This window comes from Rhinopithecus bieti, unplaced genomic scaffold (genome assembly GCF_001698545.2).
Source record: "Rhinopithecus bieti isolate Rb0 unplaced genomic scaffold, ASM169854v2 scaffold_21703, whole genome shotgun sequence".
Classification (NCBI taxonomy): domain Eukaryota; kingdom Metazoa; phylum Chordata; class Mammalia; order Primates; family Cercopithecidae; genus Rhinopithecus; species Rhinopithecus bieti.
In genome coordinates this window covers 3,646,977-3,668,814 of record NW_016812332.1, presented here as the reverse complement: position 1 = coordinate 3,668,814, position 21,838 = coordinate 3,646,977, and the positions used below count along the sequence as shown (strand labels likewise).

Genomic DNA, 21,838 nt, shown 5'->3' with positions numbered 1-21,838 from the left:
AAAGGATATGAACAGACACTTCTCAAAAGAAGACATTTATGCAGCCAACAGACACATGAAAAAATGCTCATCATCACTGGCCATCAGAGAAATGCAAATCAAAACCACAATGAGATACCATCTCACACCAGTTAGAATGGAGATCACTAAAAAGTCAGGAAACAACAGGCACTGGAGAGGATGTGGAGAAACAGGAACACTTTTACACTGTTGGTGGGACTGTAAACTAGTTCAACCATTGTGGAAGACAGTGTGGCAATTCCTCAAGGATCTAGAACTAGAAATACCATTTAATCCAGTCATCCCATTACCAGGTATATACCCAAAGGATTATAAATCATGCACCTATAAAGACACAGGCACACGTATGTTTAATGCAGCACTATTCACAATAGCAAAGACTTGGAACCAACTCAAATGCCCATCAGTGATAGACTGGATTAAGAAAATGTGCCACATATATACCATGGAATACTATGCAGCCATAAAAAAGGATGAGTTAATGTCCTTCGTAGGGACATGGATGAAGCTGGAAACCATCATTGTCAGCAAACTATCACAAGGACAGAAAACCAAACACCACATGTTCTCACTCACAGGTGGGAACTGAACAATGAGAACACCTGGACACAGGAAGGGGAACATCACACAACGGGGCCTGTTGTGGGGTGGGGGGAGTGGGGAGGGATAGCGTTAGGAGATATACCTAAAGTAAATGACGAGTTAATGGGTGCAGCACACCAACATGGCACATGTATACATATTTAACAAACCTGCACATTGTGCACAGGTACCCTAGAACTTAAAGTATAATTTTAAAAAAATGGTAATAGCACACACACACAAAAAAATTCCTATTCCAACTATATGAATATATATATAGCTAATAAGAATATAAAAGCTAATTCCTACTTTGTGTTTATTTATCCGATGTTTGTCTTTTCCTTCTGGGATGCCTTCAATCATGTCATTTTCCTCTTCTTCATCACTGTCATCAGCATTTTCTAAGAAATTGAATGTCTCCAGAACATCACCAGAAGACCTGTGCAAAGGAAAAAAGATGAATCCAACTATTCCAATGGTTGGTTCTAATATTTCTTTCTGGTTCCCATTTTAAATCAATTCTTAAAACTAAAGAGATTTGAATGACTACCTACTGTCTGAGGACTTTATTCAAGAAAAAAAGTTTGAAAGATTTATGTTCTACAACTGAAATAAAAGTAATTATTCTCTGCTGACTTTCTCCAAAGTTCATTGTACAAAATATTTTAGGTAATTACTGCAACAAAATAAAATCCTATAGTATTAGACACTCAAACACATATTATTAGTTCTCAAAATAAAGCCATCATAAATGAGCAACTGAAACTTAGTCTTTCTTATAACTACAACCTCTTACAGTTTGGTCTAAATGTTTGAGGACTAAAACAGTAAATACCAAAGTTTATCAGGTGGGGCCAGGGACAGTGCTTCATAACTGTAATCCCAGCACTTTGGGAGATGAATGGGGGGAGACCGCTTGAGCCTAGAGTTTAAGACCATCCTGGGCAACATAGTGAAACCCACCTTCAAAAAAAAAATAAGCTGGGTATGGTGTCATGTGCCTATAGTCTCAGCTACTCAGGGGGCTGGGATAGGAGGATTGTTTGAGCCCAGGAGGTTGAGGCTGCAGTGAGCTATGACTATACACTGTATTCCAGCATGGGTGACAGAGCAAGACCCTGTCTCAAAATGAAAACAAAAAAAAAACTTAAAAATAATTTATCAAGCAGCTCAGATTTAAATTTATAGTAAATCAGATATAAAACATCCCAATCCATTTCACAGACTGTCTTAGCTAGAAAAAATAACTAAAAATCTATTAAATAAATACTTTTAAGTCTTGCAGAATCACTCATTTAACAGGTAATAGGGACAATCTATTTTATCCACTTAACTAAATCTTTTAACTAATTTGAGTTTCTCTATGCACACACAAAAAAAGGTGTTCATATAGTTGTTTAAATGTTTAACAATAAAGGCAGCAACAGAACAGTAGAAAATTCAGCTGAACAAAGACTTTCACCATAAAAAGTCTCTGCTCTGCCACTAAGTAGCTGCTTGAATTTGGCCAAACCATTTATATCTTTTGGCCTCAATTTCTTTACCTGTAAATTGTGGGGGCTGAATTAGATTATCTCAAATGTCTTTACTAAGAGTACATGGTAACAAAAAGAAAAATAATATAAAACTCAGGGAGGGTTTTTGCCCCCCTCTCTGATTGGGTCACTCCATTAGTCCAAATAAAACATATAACACAATTCAGATTATACTTGTCCCTTGGTTTCTATGAGGCATTGGTTCTAGGATACATACCTCCCTATCATGCTCAAGTCCCTAAGCACATTCTCCCTATAGTATACTTTAAATCATCTCCAGACTATTTATAATACCTAATACAATGTAAATACTACATAAATAGGTGTTACACAGTATTTTTAAATTTGCATTATTTTATTTTTTAATTGTCATTTTTTTCAATGTGGTATTTTGAATCCATAGGTGCAGAACCTACAGAGAAAGGGCTGACTATATTTTTAAAATAGCATTAACGAAGAGTGTTAATCGGTTGTACTATATCCCACCCAATCTAGCACACAGTTTAAAGGAACTGTATAATGAATGAATGTAGATGGTTTTTTCAAATGCAAATTAGTAAAAACAACCACAAATCTACGAGAACAAAACGTACTTTCAGCTCAAAATTTACAATATAACTTAATATTTGGATATTAAATGAAAGGCAATGAATGCATTTGATAAAAGTAGCATATCAATGATACAATAATTTAAAAGAATTTTTTAAAAGATATATTTGTTTTGAACTTTGAAAAATTAAGTACTCCTGCTCCTTGGATAGAAATTTCTGTCTCTAAAGTGAGAGTGCCTCCTGTTTCCGGGTTTTAAAAACTGTATTTAATCACAGCAATATATGTGTATGGCTTTAAAAGTCAAATGGAACACATAAAAGCAAGAATTCATCAATCAGATTTCACTAAAATTATTAACATTCGCTCTTTGAAAGACATCAAGAGAATGTAAAGAAAAGCTTATAAATTGTGAAAAAATATTTGCAAGTTATATTTCATGAAAAACTTGTGTCAAGGGTATATAAAGAACACTTAAACCATAACAGTAACAAAACAATAAAAAATGGGGAAATATTTCAAATAGATATTGCATCATAATGATAGGTGGAATGCAAATAAGCATATGAACAGATGCTCAACATCATTAGTCTTTAGGGAAATGAAAATTAAAAGATCATGGACTGTGAAAGGTATCAGGTTTTTCTCGGCCTTCATGCTAACAATCTAGCCTATTACTGTTTAATGGATCCTGAAATAAGTCATAAAATTGAGTCAGAGACAAGAATTCTCTTCAGGAGCACAGGAAGTAATAGGATCATGTTTGCTGAATTTCCTTTGCCCAAGTCCCACAAGGGTGGCAAGGAGGTAATCGGGTAAATGTTACACTTACAGTTCGTTTGAATCATAGCGGAGGAACTCTGAGCTTAGGGAACTTGAATCATTTATATTGAACAGTAAGCATGACTTCCCAGAAGACTGTCTCTATCTTACAAGGTTGGTTGTTATATAAATATCCTTAAATAGATAGTCCAGAATAAAAGGGCAATATGTGTCTCTGCTCACAGGATGTTTAGAAACATGAGAGATCAGTGGAGAATTGTCTCTAAAAAACAAAACAAAAATGAGGAAGTGTCACAAACTTATAAGAATGACTAAAATTAAGGAACGCAGTCTGGAGTGGAGTTTATAAAGAGTAGAAAAAGATTAGAAGAATTGCTGAGTTGAAGAATGAAATAAGGAATCAGCCAGTGAAGAAAAAGAAAAGGTTTGTCAGACAACTTTTAGGGCTCTACTGAAGTTAGCTAAGAATAACTTGGGGATCATGAGTATCGTAAATCTTTTGTTGTTGCTGCTGTTGTTGCAGTTGCTAAAATGAAGTTCTGCTTGCTAGGAAATACTTAGGAGAAAAAAGCCAAATTGTTCTAAATAAATTGACAAGGCATACAATGAGTAACAAAAGAGTCCCCTGCCCTATTCTTCTCTATCTTTGATTCCTACACAATAGGAAAACCATTTTAAACTTATTTTAAAGAAGCTTCCTTTGTTATTTACCCTATTTGTTCTAAATAACATGCTTAGATTGCTATTTCTTGATAAAAACGTAGTTCCCTCACAATCTCCATCCCACATCCACACTTCCTCCCATAACAGTAATATAGTTACATCAGTTTACTTTTTGCTATGTTAATATTCCATGGTTACATTGTAAGTACATATTAATATTTCCATTTAAATCACATTACAATGACTCTACTTCCTTTCTTTTATACATAGTTTTCCTGAAATAACTGCCTAGTGTGGATTTTTTTTTAATTGCCTGGTTTTCCAAGGATGTTACCACTATTCTTCTCTGAAATCTGCCATGGTCTGAATGTTTGTGTCCCTCAGCAAAATTCGTATTTTGAAACCTAATCCCCAATATGATGGTATTGACAGGTGGGCCTTTGGGAGGTGGCTAGGTCATGAGGACAGAGTGCTCATGAATACGATTAGTACTCTTATAAAAGAGGCCCAAAGGAGCCTGCCTTCTCCACCATGTGAAAATCCAGTGGGAAGTCAGCAGTCTGCAACCCAGAAAAGGGTCTTCACCAGAACCCAACCATGCTGACACATTGATCTTAGACTTCCCAACCTCCTGAGCTGTGAGAAATAAATTTCTATTGTTTATACGCTACTCAGTCTATGGTATTTTGTTAAAGCAGCTCAGAAGGACTAAGAATATGGCTATGTCTTGTCAAGCTCCTGACTTAACTCCTGCATGATAGGACACAGGCCCAGCCATTTCACTGACATATCCCAATTTTCAGTACCATTAGGCCTTTCCTATTAATGTGATTCGATTTCAATATCTTGCTTGTAAGGGATAAAAGCTGCCGACATACTGGAAGTCAAACAGTAGGAGAAAACAGGAGATCTCAATGCTCTGCTGGAGACTTTCACACAACTCTGCTGTTTTCATTTAATACAATAACCCCATCTTTCAGTTGTTTTATTTCTTAAGAAAACAGAAATCACTGGTGGAAAACACACTACCATTCTTTGGAGTAGGGGAGGGGTGGTATTAAACCAGTTTCACAAAATGAAAGAGAGGATTACACATTGTGTTTCTTAAACTTTTTTCCCCCCTAAGATGGAGTCTCCCTTTGTCGCCCAGGCTGGAGTACAGTGGCACAATCTTGGCTCACTGCAACCTCTGCCTACCAGGTTCAAGCAATTCTCATGCCTCAGCCTCCCTAGGACCTGGGATTACAGGCGCCTGCCACCATGCCTGACTAATTTTTGTGCTTTTAGTAGAGATGGAGTTTCACCGTGTTGGCTGGACTGGTCTCAAACTCCTGATCTCAAGTGATCTGCCCACCTCAGCCTCCCAAAGTGCTGGGATTACAGGCGTGAGCCACCATGCCCAGCCTGTGCTTCTTAAATAAACTTTAAACCAATTCTCTATTCATACCCCTATTTAAACCTCACCAAATACATATAATTCCTTAGCCTTTGTGGCTTTACTGGAATTCTGTGACTTGAATTGGCTTGTTCCTTTTCTTCATACTATCACTCTCAAATGCACTTATGTTTAATAAGCTTTCTCAGGGTCACTCAGTCAGTTGCCATTCCTCCATTTTCTTTCTGGATTCCAAATTGTTAAATTCTCTCTATCTCACAGACAGTACACTCTCTAATTCTTTCTGTATGTCATTGTTTTTTTGTTGTTGTTCTTTTGTGTTAATGCATCTTAAGCCCTTCACTGTCCTTTTAGCAAAATTTCTGAAAGGTACACAAGTAAAATGTGACTTTAACCTACCATATTTAAAATGGAAGTCTCCATCTGTGGATAATTTTCTCTTTGCCAACTGTTTATTTACTACCCTCTCTAATTCTAAAAGACAACAGAATCTTAAAAATAAATATATCCAGATGAAAGGGTAAATAAAATGAAGCCAAAGGTAAGGTTGCTAAGTAAAAGACTAAATGTGTCAATGCCTTTTCTAGAGGAGGCCCACAAATTTGGCCCTGAGATTCCAAACAGGGTTAAAAAAAGAGGTGGGCAGGGAGCAACAACTGGAGGTTCAAAGGTAAATAAGATCAGTTATTAAGAAACAGCACAACTTTTCCCAGTTATAAGATCTAAGAGAACTTTCCCAATGGATACTCATAAAGTAGATGCTTTGTGTTATGATGCACTATACAACCACAACATCCCTACCATAAATCAAGAAATACAATAGTGTCACTCACTCGGTAGCATCTAATAAACACTAGTCTTGGTGGGAGTCACACTTCAACTAGATACACAATATTTCCTAATAGTTAACAATTATGTAACACTTACTGTGTGCCAGGCATTGTTCTAAATGCTTTACATTAATTCATTCCTTCCTCATATCAATCCTATGATACTCATTTTACAAATAAGGAAAGTAATGTTCCCTGTCCAAAGTTACGGCTAGTAACCGGTGGTTAAGTTAGGATTCAAATCCAGTCTGTCTTCAGAATTCATATTCTTAACCATTAGGCATATTGCCTTTAAAATACGAATCTAAAATTTACCATCCTCTACTTTTGGACATTAAGACTGCTTCTAATTTTCTCCTATTATAAATAAGAATGTAATAAGCATCATTTTGCTGAAATCTTGATCCACATGTTATATCATTTTCTTATTGCTAGGGGTTTTCAAATGGCCCTAATAATGGCTCAACCATACACACCTACATTAGGGCAGAATCAGAAAATGTCAGTGTACTTGTTAAGAAGAAAGCCTTGATTAAAACAACTATTTCCGGCCAGGCACAGTGGCTCATGCCTGTAATCCTAGCACTTTAGGAGGCTGAGGAAGGCGGGTTGCTTGAGGCAGGAGGGTTGCTTGAGTCCAGGAGTTCAAGATCAGCCTGGGGAACATAATGAGGTCCCATCTCTACAAAAACTTAAAAAACCAGCCAGGTGTGGTGGCGCGTGGCTGTAGTCCCAGCTACTCTGGAGGATGAAGTGGGAGGACTGCTTGAGCCTGGGAAGTTGTGGCTGCAGTGAGCTGTTGATTGTGCCACTGTACTCCAGCCTGGGCAACAGGGCAAGACACCATTCAAAACAACACTAAGCAAATAAACAAACAACTATTACCTAAATGTCCATCAACAGGTAAAGAAATAAAGAAAATGTGGTATATGGGTACATTAGAATATCGTTAGTTATGAAAAGAAGGAAATCCTGTCATATGTGACAACATGAATGAACCGTGAGGACATTATGCTAAGTAAAATAAGCTAATCACAGAAGGACAAGCATTGCATGAGTCCAATCATGAGGTACTTAAAGCAATCAAACCCAGAAACACAAAGTAGAATAGGGGTTGCCAGGGGTCGGAGGGAGGAGGAAATGGGGAGCTGCTGTTCAAAAGTTATAGTTTCCAGTCATACCAGATGAAAAAGTTCCAGAGAGCTGCTGTACAACATTGTACCTCTGTTAACAAAATTGCACACTTTAAAGTTTGTTGAGAGGGCAGATCTCATGTTATGTGTTTAACATACAGGAACGCACACAAACTCCCAAAAAAAATCAAAATCTTAATTTTGCAAAAACAAGAAGCTTTACAAGGAGAAGATACGGTTTATCAAGGATCTTTGTAAGATGATACTAAGAGTGAGGGGGAAAAAAACGAAAGGATCTTTGATTCAGATTCAGAGTCACTGGTGGTATAGCAAACCTCTATTGCTGTAAAATATTTATAAATTCTATGAACCACGTGGGTGACCAGTTTGGCTAAAATACTTGACAATATTTCTGCTTTTCTCTTATGCTACAAAGCACTCTACGTTTCCTGAAATCACAGTATAGAAAATAAGGACTCTATTTGATGTCAAACTGACTTTAATAGTCGTTTCCCAGAAATAAAAACTCTAAATCAAAGGCTTAATTTTTAACCTTACAGAAAAAAAATACGCATACACATACGTGTGTGTGCATATATAGATATATATATGTGTTATGTGTATATATAGATATATTTATATATACACACACATTTTTTTTTTTTTTTTTGTGAGATGGAGTCTCGCTCTGTCACCCAGGCTGGAGTGCAATGGCATGATCTCAGCTCACTGCAACCTTCGCCTCCTGGTTCAAGCAATCCTCCCACCTCAGCCTCCCAAGTAGCTGGGATTACAAGCATGCGCCCAGCTAATTTTTGTATTTTTAGTAGAGATGGGGTTTCACCATGTTGGTGAACAGACTAGTCTCAAACTCCTGACCTCAAGTGATTCACCTGCCTCAGCCTTCCAAAGTGCTGGGATTATAGACAAGAGCTACTGCACCCAGTTGACCAGAATATATTTTAGATAGCCGCACAGTATCATAAAATACATCTAGGGCATGAAATAATGTTTATAAACTATACACATTATTTATTTACTAAGCTCTAAATGACCTCAATGAACTCATCTGGTTTTTTTCTCATTTTCTTTGTCTTTCTAACCTATGTTACTCAGGGTAACGTCTCACGGTAAAAATGCTTAACTCCTTGTATTTATCAAGTCTATATTAATCAAAAGCGTATCTGTTAGACAGTAACAAGTGTTGATGAGGATGTGGAGAAATCAGTATCCTTTTAGTACTGCTGGTGGGAAGGTAAAATAGTGCAACTACCTTGGAAAAGAGTTTGGCAGGTCCTCAATCTTCTTCATTAGTCCAAAACTTGGAACCAACCCACATACCCTTCACCTGTATAAGAAACACATAATGAAGGCCGGGTGTGGTGGCTGAGGCCTGTAATCCCAGCACTTTGGAAGGCCAAGGAGGGCAGACTGCTTGAGCCCAGGAGTTCAAGACCTGGGCAACATGGCAAAACCCCGTCTCTACAAAAATTAGCCACGCATGGTGTTGTGAACCTGTGGTCCCAGCTACTCGGGAGGCTGAGGTGGGAGGGTCACCTGAGCCCAGGAAGCGAGGCTTCAGTGAGCTGTGATCACATCACTGTACTCCAGTCTGGAGAACTGAGTAAGACCTGTCTCAAAAATAATAACAATAATAATGAAATAAAAAAGAAACACAAACCAAATGTAGTATATCCATAAGGGAATATTACTTGGAAATAAAAAGGAATGAAGCACTGATGCATGCTATAACATGTATAAACCTTGAAAATATGCTAAGTGAAAGAAGCCACTCACAGAAGACCACTTATATGAAATATCCAGAATATACAAATCTACAGAGACAGAGAGTAGATGAGTGGTAGCCCGGGGTTGGGAGATAGGGGAAAATGGAGAGTAGCCACCTAATGGGTACGGGGTTTCTTTTAGGGGTGATGAAAATGTTCTAAACTTAGATTGTAGTGATAGCTGAACGATTCTGTAAGTATTCTAAAAACTATTACATTGTATTTTTTAATGGGTAAATTTTATGATATGTAAATTATATTTCAATAAATGTTTTTATCTGGTAGCTTTCTGAATCCAAACACAAAGAAAAGCCTTGTTTCTTTCACACTAGTGTCTAAATAACCATTGCTCATTCTAGTGAGAGTAGCATTATAATTAATATAGAAAAATAAATTTTTCTAGCGAATATTTTAAAATAAGGATGTTAAAATAGCTCTGAACTACATGAAATCAGCCTCAAATCTGATTCTGCACCAATTTTGAACTACAGTCATTCTCTTGTTATCAAAATTTAACAGATTGGGTACGGTGGCTCATGCCTGTAATCTCAGCACTTTTGGAGGCTGAGGTGGGCGGACTGCTTAAGGCCAGGAGTTTGAGACCAGCCTGGGCAACAGAGCAAGAACCCGTCTCCACAAAAAATTTTTAAAAATTAGCTGGGCATAGTGGTGCATGCCTGGAATCTGAGCAACTCAGGAGGCTGAGGTGGGAGATCACTTGAGCATGGGAGTCAGAGGCTGCAATGAGCCAGCAGCATACCAGTGCACTCCAGCCTGGGCAATGAAGCCAGACCCTGACTCAAAAAACAAACAAATACCAACTTAACATAGATAAATTTTAAAAGCCATTAAATAGAAAATTTAGAAAATTTATTTGCCCATGGTACCATGGAGTGGGATAGGAGATGGCTAGGTCTTTAACTCTGAACTCGGTTTGTTTTAAAAATGGTTAATAGCAGCTGGGCGTGGTGGCTCACACCTGTAATCCCAGCATTTTGGGAGGCCAAGGCAGGTGGACCACCTGAGGTCAGGAGTTGGCAACCAGACTGGCCAATGAGGTGAAACCCCGTCTCAACGAAAAATACAAAAAATTAGCCAGGGGTGGTGGTGGGTGCCTGTAATCCCAGCTACTCAGGAGGCTGAGGCAGGAGAACTGCTTGAGCCTGGGAGGCAGAGGTTGCACTGAGCCGAGATCGCGCCATTGCACTTCAGACTAGGCGACAAGAGCAAAACTCCGTATCCAAAAAAAAAAAAAAATTGTTAATGGCAGTAACAAGGAGCTAAACAGATTAACTAATAATATTCATAATATCCATTATATAAACTATGTTAAGTATAAATCATACCTTTTTATTTCTTGTCCCTTTTGCTTAGGAGATTCACCTCCATTCAGGATCTGTTCTAAATTCTTTGTTTCTACTGATCCATTTGGTTCTGAATTAGATAGTCCAAGTAATGACCTTACCCGCTGAGACCGTACATCTAATATTGTATCTGTATAACCTACTTCCTGAAGATACCTGTAAGAGAAAACAAATATTAAAATCCACATATTGTTAACATTTGCCAGACTCAAAATCGTATCAATTTTAGAAAAACCCATAATCCTATAAAACATGCTCTCCCTTTGTCTCAGTATCTTTCTTCTCTACAGACTAGTTCCAGTTCTAAGAGAACGATACCAATTACAAACGAAAATTTAAATTAAAAAGCATATAGTATGGTTAACACTGATTAAGAGCCAATTATCTCAAAACCCAAGAAGTCTTAAAATGCTTTTAGGATTATGTACACACACATACATCTTCAAATTTCCATACACACAGAACCACACATTTTTTAAATTTACACACACACACATTTTTAAATTTATACACACAAACACAACACACACACATACATTTTTTAATTTCCAAGGAGCAGTAAAGAATGAATAGAACTCAATCTTGGCACACAGATATACTAAGTTTAAACCTGGGGTTGTTAACTAGAGATTGATGAACACATTAATTCTCCTTCTAGGATCTAAGATCTCATAGCACTCCTCTAGTCCTGTGATTTTCAATCTTTCACTATATCTAAACAAGGAACTTAACCTAGGATCTAAGATGAGACTGGAAAAGAAGAAAAGGACTAGGTGATGATACAAAGATAATGAGTTGTGAATGGCTTTGTGACAAATTAAAGTATTTAAGAGGGTAATGAAGGATGCTTAAAAGAAACCTTAAATACTGCTGGCAGAAGAACAAAAGATTTTAGGTGAATGCTAAAAGACTAGATCAGGACACTAACACAGCAAAAGTAAAATGGAGAAAGAATAAATGTGAGAAAAATAAGAAGATATAATCTTTCTGACATGATGCACAAATACATGTGGAAATAGAATGAAAAACCAAGTAAGAACTTTGCACAATTTTGAGGTTCCTAGCTTGGATGGTCAGATGATGGGTACATTCAAAAATATTATATAGAGTCAGAATCAACTTTACAGAGTACCTATCAGACAACCATATAGTGTCTATAAAAAAAATACAAGCGACAATGTTTATTAGGCACATGGATGATACAAATCAAAAGCTCAGAAGAGACTGGCCTGGGTCTACAGATTTGGGTCATTAATCTTTGGTAATATTTGAAGCCATGGATTTAAATGAAGTCACTAAGAGAATAACCATAAATAAGGACAGAAAGTCTGGGTATACAAACATCCAAAGGACTAGAATCATAATAAAAACTCAAAGGAAAATGAAAATATTTGAGAAATTAGAGGAAAAAAATGATAGCAGAGAGTGCTGTCATGGAAGCAAAATAAAAGTTTCAAGAAAGAATAATGTCAAATTTTCCAAGATACCAATTATAATAAAAAGGTCTCTTGAATATGTTTGTGATAGCTGCTTCAGAGAAACGTCAAAATGGAAAACAGATAGACAGCTGACAAATGAACAAGAAGGCAGACTATGGAGATAAACTACCCTTAACAAGTTTGGCTACAAAGTCACAGGGAAAGATAAAGGTGGCAAGAGACCAAATTGTAAATCAGGCAACGGGATTAGGCATTTATGAGAGGAATACTGTCCAAGTGATTTCTCTACTGTCCAGAAGAGCTGTCCTCACTTTTCTTCTAAAAAATGCAGTCCTCTCTTGGGGAGAACAGCTCCCATCATACTCTAACCATTTGGTCTGAATGAACTGCCAAGATCTTATACAACCCAGGTATGAATTGGCAATTATTGCATCAGTCAGGACTCATGGGCAATTATTTGATCAGTCAGGACAATACAGAGTATTCTCTGACATACAGAAAAAAGTGGTTTTCAGAAGAATAAACCTGAGACAGAGAAGGGTAGAAAATCAAGTAAGAATGTCTTTAGAGTTTCCAGTCTGAGACGGCCTCCAAGCTACCCTAGCTCTTCACTTCCTGACATTTGGTTGTTCACTATTTCCTTCAATTCTGCTAGTTATCCAGCATCCTTCCAATCAATAATCTATTCTTTCCTTCATATTTTAGTCACTTATAAGGAGAGCCTCCGTCTCAAAAAAAAAAAAAAAAAAAAAAAAAAAATACATTTACAGAAAGGAAAGTGTTAAGGGAATTGTCACCTGACAGCCTTCATATTTTCCATGAAGCAGAGCCTGAAGTGCTTTAATGACATAAAGAAGAATGGGCTGAGATATGGTAAAAGTTCAGAATATCCACTGAGGACAATGGAAGCAGGGGGTGGCCAAGGGTTATGGAAAAAGGTTCTCTGAAATGTTTGGACAGGAAACTATGAATACGTAACAGTATTCACATGATTTTATAGTTTTTATCCAAGAGTTAACTAGAAAGAGGCAGACAGAATGAACTAGGGCTAGAGCTTTTCAGGTAAAGTTAGTAAAATGACTGGTGAGGAAGTGGTAAGCAGTGGGCAGCAAGAAAATTAAGGGTACTAGATAAGGGTGATCAATTATGGAGTCTAAGCTGGAGCTAGGGAAACAGAAATAAAATAAAAGCAACCATAGGTAGAAGAGCTAATGAGAAAAATGATATAGTTAAGGATTTAAAAATCATGGTAAAGTCAGAGGGCAAATAACACAGTGGTCAGAGGTGGAATGCATGATGACTGTCCAGACTATGAAATATTCTAAAGGCAGTTCTACAAGATTAAGGGTGAAGGTAAAGATACCTAGAGTAAAAAAGGCTGAATAACTGAAAATCACCCAGGATATCAGTAGGACACAAATTTCAAAATTTTCAAAATATAAGGAAAATAATACATGAAAGACAAAAAACAAGATTTGTCAGAGAAATACTTCCAATACACCAAGTAAGTCAAAATTCAAAAAAGCTCCTTAAAAATTCAACTAAAAGGAAAATTTGGCAATCCACTTCTGAAAAGTTTCAGATTAATTCAACTAAATTCATTTTCTAGACCAGTCACACCCCCACTGAAAAGAAATGTGTGAATTCTGCACTGACAGGAATGGAGGACTCTAGGAAGTATGAATTCTGTATTGTTTTTATTCTGCTCAAGTCATCCAGTCTTTTAGACATTCTACCCTGCAAGTAAGAAGACAACATCATCCTGAAACTCAGAGCAAACAAACTTTTAAAAAGATCCAAGCATCTCACAACAAAAAAGCAGCAATACAAAAAACATACACATTGTCCCAATATAATTTTTTACTTGTAAATTGATCCAATATAAACACTTTCATACCTAGATCCTTAAAGAAAGCTGAAAATAAATAATTACTCACTGTCTTAAAAGCTGTCTGCCTTGCTTCCACATTAACTGGCTATTCTGAGGTGCTGTGGGAGCCTCTGTGTCTTTGGTTTCTTCTAAAAATTAAGAAAAAAAGGTTTTACATACATTATTTCAACTCCTGAAAATACTGCCAAAGTTTTCTTAGGCATAAATTCCCATAAAAACATACCTAAATATTTTATAAAGGACAGGAAAACTTTTATCTAAGTATTAACTGTGGGTCACTCATTTTAAATGTGTTTGTCCTAATAACCCAATGACTTAGGTACTACATCCCCATTTTAAAACAGGGAAAACCCAAGTGTACTTTATTAGTATCAAGGATTCAAAAATCAAACGAACAGGAGATAAAATATTATTAGAACTGATTTCTTTTTTCTTTCTTCCTTTTTCCTTTTTGAGACAGGGTCTCACTCTGTCACCCAGGCTGTTGTACAGTGGCACCATCTCGGTTCACTGCAGTCTCGACTTCCCTGGGCTCCAGAGATCCCACCTCAGCCTCTCGAGCAGCTGGGACCACAGGCATGTACCACCATACCCAGCTAATTTTTGTATTTTGAAGAGATGAGGTTTTGCCATGTTGCCCAATCTGGTCTCAAACTCCTAGGCTCAAGCGATCCACCCGCCTCAACTTCTTAAAGTGCTGGGATTACAGGTGTAAACCACCATGCTTGGCAATTTAATTTTTTTTAACTACTAGAATTCTGCTGAGTCGATTGCCTTTGAAATTAAAAAGCTGTATTATATGAGCTATTCAAAATCAACACTGTTAAGATATTAGACATACATAAAAATACTGAATACCTTAATTTGGGGTCTGTATCAGTGGACCTTAAGTCTACATCACAGGACTTCATCTAGCTAAGTTCCTTTTTTAGAACTAAAATTAAACCAGAAAAGAGTTTTTACTATAGGTAAAGAGTCATATTTTATTTTCAGATAACAAAGTGTACACATTTTTTTAAAAAAGAGTTTAGGCCAGGTGCAGTGGCTCACGCCTGTAATCCCAGCACTTTGGGAGGCTGAGGTGGGCAGATCACTTGAGCATGGGAGTTCAACACCAGCCTGAGCAACATGGTGAAACCCTGTCTCTAGCAAAAATACAAAAATTAACCAGGCATGGAGGCACATGCCTGTAATCCCATCTACTCGGGAGGCTGAGGTAAAAGATTGGCTTGAACCCAGGAGGTGGAGGTTACAGTGAGCCAAGATTGCACCACTGCACTACAGCCTGGGTGACAGAGCAAGACTGTGTCTTAAAAAAAAAAAAAGAGTTTAATAGTATGATTCAGATTAATCTCTCAACAAGCATCTCCAGAACAAAATTTAAAACTATTGACATTTATATCACAGAAATATTTCCCCATAAGTTCCCATTATTAACATAAAGACACAGTAAAGAAGAAGAGAGGGACTTAGAAGATCAACCCTCATACTGAATGTTGAGGACTCTGTGAGGCTCCTAAGCTCCTCAAAGTCACTAAGTACCTAGCAGGTAGTGATTCAAATATCCTCTTCAGACATTATTTCTCTAACCCTAACAATCCAATTATTAATACCTCTAGCTGGGAAGAGTGGCTAAGGTCTGCAATCCCAGCATTTTGGGAGGACAGGCAGGTGGGTCGCTTGAGCCCAGGGGTTCAAGATCAGTCTGGGAAACAGGTCAAAACTTTATCTCTACAAAAAATACAAAAATTAGCCAGGCATGGTGGCACATGCCTGTAGTCCCAGCTACTTGGGAGGCTGAGGTGGGAGGACTGCATGAGCCTGGGAGACAGAGATTGCAGTGAGCCAAGATCACACCACTGCACTTCAACCTGGGCAACAGAGTGAGACCGTGTCTCAAAAAAACCAAAAAACACTTCTTATTCTACCCCAAAAGTAAGCATTTCTTTGATTTCCAGAAATAATTATTTCAAATAGTCGCCCTGCTGATTTTTCTGTTTATAACATTTTAAAATTACATATAACACATAATCACTAGAGAAAAAAATACTAAAAAAAAGAAGAAATACAACTGCCTAAAACCCTATTACCAAGAGTTAACAACTGGCAGTGCTTTAGTGTTTATCATTTCATATTTTCTACCTGAAAATATACATACTATAACCCCACCCTTTTAAAAAATGTGCCAATGTATATACTGCACTATAATCTGCTTCTGACACTAAATGTACCTTGAACATTCTCTGTATGGCAATATAGATTAACACAAAAAATGATTGCATAATATTCTACAGAAAACATATACCTATTAACCAATCCCCTTAATGTTGAAATTAGTTTCCATGTTCTATTATAAATAATGTTGCTAAGGATATTCTTGAAGTACATCAAGTGTATATAGCTCAAGGAATTTTTGAACACGCCCATGTAACCAGTACCTAGATGAAGAAACAAAACACTATCAGCATCCCCAAAAGCCTTCCTTGTGCCCTGCAGTCACTAGCCACTCCAAAAAGGGTATGAACGCTATATCTTGATTTCTAAAATTACTGAGATTTTTGAATATGATATAATAATTTCTTCAATTTTCAGTTTTATGTGATTAAACCATGTTGTCACATTCAGTTTCAGTTTGCTCACTTTTGTTGCTAAACAGCATTCTATTATGCTAACATATCACAATGTACTTATCCACTTATTCTAATTCTGAAGACTGTTCTAGTTTTTTCTAGATTTTCACTGTAAATAATGAGGCTATGAACATTCTTACACAAGCTTCATGATGAACATATATATGCCTTTTGAGGAGTGGAGTTACTGGATCATAGGGTATATATATAAATATTTTTGAGACAGGGTCTCACTTTGTCATCCAAGAGGGAGTAGAGTGGTATGAACAAAGTTCACTGTAGCCTTGAGCTCCCGGGCTCATGCAATCCTCCTACTTCAGCCCCCTAAATGCTGGGCTACAGGCATGCAACACCAAGCCTGGGTAATTTTTGTATTTTTTATAGAGATGAGGTTTCGCCATATTGTCCAGGCTGGTCTTGAACTCCTGGGATCAAGTGATCCAATGCCTCGGCTTCCCAAAATGCTAGGATTACAGGAGTGAGCCACTGCACCTGGCCTAGGATATGTATGTTATACCCTCTTTAGTAATAGTCACAGTGTCAAGTCACTTTCAGAGCAGCATTATCCATTTATAATCCTAACACCAATGTCTACGAATTCTGGTTACTCCACATCCTCAACACTTGATACTGACTCTTTTGCATTTTAGCCATTCTGGTCAGTGTCTAATTATATTCCATTGTGGTTTTAAGTTGTATTTTCTTAATAACTAATAAAAATCAAGCAACATTTCATATTTTTATTGGCCATTTATATATCCTCTTCTATGGTGTGTCTTTTTAAGTCTTTTGCCCATTATTCTATCTGACCGTCTATTTTCTAAATGTAGAAGAAAGGGAACTCTTTTATATTTGAATATAACCTGTTTATAATGTTAGGTTTAGGCTATATCTATTTATTTTATTGAGAGAGGGGTATAAATACTCACACATCTTCTACTTTGATCAAATCAGTATTTTGTACATTTTCTTTCCCATACTGGGTATATAAAAGGCCACACTGTTTCATTTAATATTATCTCCATATATACTCTGACGTAAATAATTCTATAATATTTTGTTCACACGATGTATTTTTGCCCATCCCTTTGCTTGGTTTTCCACTAAACACCCTGACAAATTTTTCTACATAACTGAAAATATTTTACTTCGCTGTTATTGTGTGTCCTGTAAAGAAAATACTTGGATATTATTTTATTCCTCAACTTGAGGAACTTTTAATATTTAGGTGACTCTTGTTCTTGCCCAGCAATTTCACGTTGCACAAGAAAAAAGGATTTATCGGTGGCTTATACCAAACTGTTCCACTGGCGACCACCTAGCCAATTCTGACTCTGCTAGCCTCTACTGCAGGTATACAACGTGGTTTAAAACTAGCCTCCCTTCTTTACACAGACCACAGCCCTACAGTTCTAGAAATTGCCTGCTTATTTTCTGATATTCTAGCACATACTGGGAGAATAAAAATGAGTCAAAAAAAAAAAAAAAAAAAAAAAGCTCTGAATTAACCAAGGTATTTTTCTGGTTGAAGTCACGTGAAGTCACTCTACTCCTTTAACTGCAAAGAGACGACTATAATAATCATGGCTCGGAACAAATAGACCTTCCATGTTTCTGTTCCCGATTTTTGCTTTTTCCAAGGAGGAGATTCTAATATAGTTTCCTGGCATCAGAATAAGCCTTCATAACCACTGAAAAGCCAGGTCAAAGAAAACCTATGCCACTCCCATCTTGGTCTCTTAATTTTATATATATGATAACAAACGGAAGCTCTAATAAAGTTCTACTGCTAAGACTGAAAGTGTTAAAGATTAAAAAATAAATCAACTGCAAATTGTATGTATGGTGTGTGTTTCTGCCAAGTTCTATGTACTTAATATTGAACTCAAAACAATTAAGTAAATTTTAAAATTTACTATAATACCTAAACTTCCTTACCTTTCAGCTCAAATTACTACCATAAATGCAACCACACTTTTACATAGATTTCAACTTAAGGATAAGACAAGTCGCCTCAGGATTAAGATGTACATAAAACTATTTATTTTTATTCATTTAATATTTTTCCCCAAATTCCAGACAGTTTACAATAGTCATTCTCTAATATTATCAAACCAAAATGTGGGTAAAGAGAACATGTCTGTTATATAAAAAACGAATTAAAAAAAAAAAAAGTAACAGAAGAATCAAGTTTACCTGACTCAAAGGTTGGCATTTTCAAGTCACCTTGGTTCAGTTCCGTGCCATATTTTAATTTGTGATATTTTGCCCTGAAAATTTAATCACAAATTAGTAATAATAACTTCTTCCTTTTGTCACTCTTGTTTTATATTATTCCAATAACAAAACATAATATGAATGTTTGTTTCTTTAAACTTTGTTTGCAAAGAACGTTGAAGACTCTATTGCTGTAAAAGAAAAAAATGTAAGTTTCCCAAGTAACACATACCCAAAAGTTAAAAAAAGATCAATTATCCTTTGTCTTTTTTTTAAGTTCCAAAATTTAGATTCTGTAACAAAACACATTTCAAATCAATTATCTTAATCTCTTTTGCCTTTTTTCCCCAAGTACGAATCAAATCATGATAGCATCATGTACTTGGGCAAGGATTTGTACCTTTCAAAAAAAGCTGCCAAATACAGAGTACAATGGTATACATGAGTACACTATTGTTCTACTTTATTCATGGAACAAAATGACGCACACATACCTTTCTTGTTTTAATGCATACTCTAACATCTTTATTCTTCTTACTAAGTCCTTCTTCAGGTTCTCTTGACCTTTTCTTTCTCCTTGCAGAAAGGCAATCCGGGCCTAAAAATATAAAAGATGCATTTATTTACATTTTCCCTTAACCATATATAGGAAACTGAAAAATGGAAAACAATAAACGCAAACTTTGCCCTCGACTCACGATATCAAGATTTTAAATTCATAAAAATGGGCCAGGCAATGGCTCACACCTATAATCTCAGCACTTTGGTAGGCCAAGGCAGTAGGATTTCTTGAGACAAGGAGTTTTAGACCAGCCTATGAAACATAGCGAGACCTCATCTCTACAAAAAATTTTAAAAATTGGCCAGGTATAGTGGTGTGTGCCCACAGTCCTAGCTACTCGAAGCTGAGAAGACTCTGTCTCAAACAAACAAAAAAACTCATAAAATGGCCAAACTTTCTGTTAGATCTAACACATTCCTTTTAAAATAAAGATAACTATAAATTAGCTAGTTTATAATCCTTAAGATTCCTAATATTAATATTTCACCTTCACATGACCTTGAAAGAAAATACACATAAAATGGCACCTAATTCCTAATATACAATTCACAAAGAACTGAAAACATGTTCACAAACAGATAAATATGTCAGAAAGTGAGATATTATTTCAAAAAACAGATTACTTCAAAAGCTTTTCTTGAAATACTAAAAAATTTATCATCTGAGCTGGGCACGTGACTCATGCCTGTAATCCCAGCACTTTGGGAGGCCGACGTGTGCCAGAGGTTAGGAGTTCAAGACCACCCTGGCCAACACAGTGAAACCCCATCTCTACAAAAATACAAAAATCAGCTGTGCATGATGGCAGGTGCCTGTAATCCCAGCTACCTGGAAGGCTAAGGCAGGAGAATCGCTTGAACCTGGGAAGCGGAAGTTGCAGTGAGCCAAGATAGCGCCACTACATTTCATCCCGGGCAACAGAGCGAGACTCCATCTCGAAAGAAAAAAAAAAAAAAAGAGAAAAATGAAAATTTATAATCTTTCCATTGTAACACCCCACTCCAAATTCTGTTTTAATTCTTGAAATGATAAATGCCATGGTAATACAAATAGTTTAAGTAAGGCCACCATACATTCCATTACCTCATTGCTTTCTACTGTCACTTTTCCACTGTGAGAGAATTTTTTTCCTTAAGTGCCTTTTATCCTTATTTTCTGAAAAGGCAATTCTCTGCCTTTTCTAGCCCTCCCCTATATGTCAGCCTCCTTTAACCACCTCACACTAAAGAATAATGTTGAAAGAGACTGGCATCTGTCTGAAGACATTTGTTATTATCCACACATTCACAAAAAACTAATTTTCACAAGAGGTAGAATGTTCTTGCAGTGATGATACAGGTGCATTTGTTCAGTATGAGAAAGAAAGCTATTTAGTAAGCTAAACTGTTGTTAAAATTTTAGTCAGGATGTGTTGATTTCTACAAGACAAATATACTAGCCAAGGACACCAGCTAAACCAAAACAACTAATAAAAACACCTAATAAATAACTGCTGTCATCAAAAAAACTGTTACCCTAAAAAAAATTTGTGTAAAATTATCTACAACTTCATAACACCTGAAATGCTATAAACAGCTACAGAGTTCATGACCAGCCTTGGCAACACAGCGAGACCCTGTTTGTACCAAAAAATCAATAATTAGCCAGGCGTGGTAGCATGCTCCTGTAGTCTTAGCTACTTGGCAGGCTGAAGCAGGAGAATCGCTTGAGCCCAGGAGTGAGGCTAGAGTGAGCTATGATCACATCACTGCCCTCTAGCCTGGGTGACCAGCAAGACCCTGCCTCTACAAAATAAAATTTTTTAAAAAATTAAAGAAAAAATCAAATAAACAGCTATATGACACTTATAAATACATATTTTCAAAATTTTAAAAAAGCACTAGGAGGAATAATAAAGGTTCAGAACCTAATAGTCTATGATCCTGAAGAAAAGAACAGCACTTACTCTCTATCAAGTTATGGAGCAAAGGGAAAAGATGTCAAATTCGTTATACACTTTCAAGAAAGATTCTGACTAGGGTTTTCTCCCTGTATTGGCTGTTTGTTGTTGTTGTTGTTGTTGTTTCTAAAAACCACTAAGCCCATACTATAGAACAATTATGTAACTCTCAATTTTCAGAATTAATAAACGTTCTAAAATTACCATTACAAAAATCTGGGCCGGGCGCGGTGGCTCAAGCCTGTAATCCCAGCACTTTGGGAGGCCGAGACGGGCGGATCACGAGGTCAGGAGATCGAGACCATCCTGGCTAACACGGTGAAACCCCGTCTCTACTAAAATACAAAAAAAACTAGCCGGGCGAGGTGGCGGGCGCCTGTAGTCCCAGCTACTCGGGAGGCTGAGGCAGGAGAATGGCGTAAACCCGAGAGGCAGAGCTTGCAGTGAGCTGAGATAGCTGAGATCCGGCCACTGCACTCCAGTCCGGGCGACAGAGCGAGACTCCGCCTCAAAAAAA

General features: G+C 36.9%; 1 protein-coding gene across 5 annotated transcripts in view; it reads right to left on the bottom strand.

Moving 5' to 3' along the window:
- Window positions 1–21,838, bottom strand: part of STRN3 (striatin 3) — a 131,024-nt gene that overhangs the window by 47,517 nt on the left and 61,669 nt on the right. For all 5 annotated transcript variants that reach the window (XR_001889926.1, XM_017895875.1, XM_017895877.1 and 2 more), the window contains exons 2-6: window positions 19,315–19,418; window positions 18,800–18,873; window positions 14,020–14,101; window positions 10,626–10,799; window positions 913–1,042 (exon numbers count right to left, since the gene is read on the bottom strand). Coding sequence is in view for 4 of the 5 variants with exons in the window: in XM_017895875.1 (XP_017751364.1) it covers window positions 913–1,042; window positions 10,626–10,799; window positions 14,020–14,101; window positions 18,800–18,873; window positions 19,315–19,418 (564 nt within the window). In the remaining variant the exon portion in view is untranslated. The remainder of the gene's footprint in view (window positions 1–912; window positions 1,043–10,625; window positions 10,800–14,019; window positions 14,102–18,799; window positions 18,874–19,314; window positions 19,419–21,838) is intronic.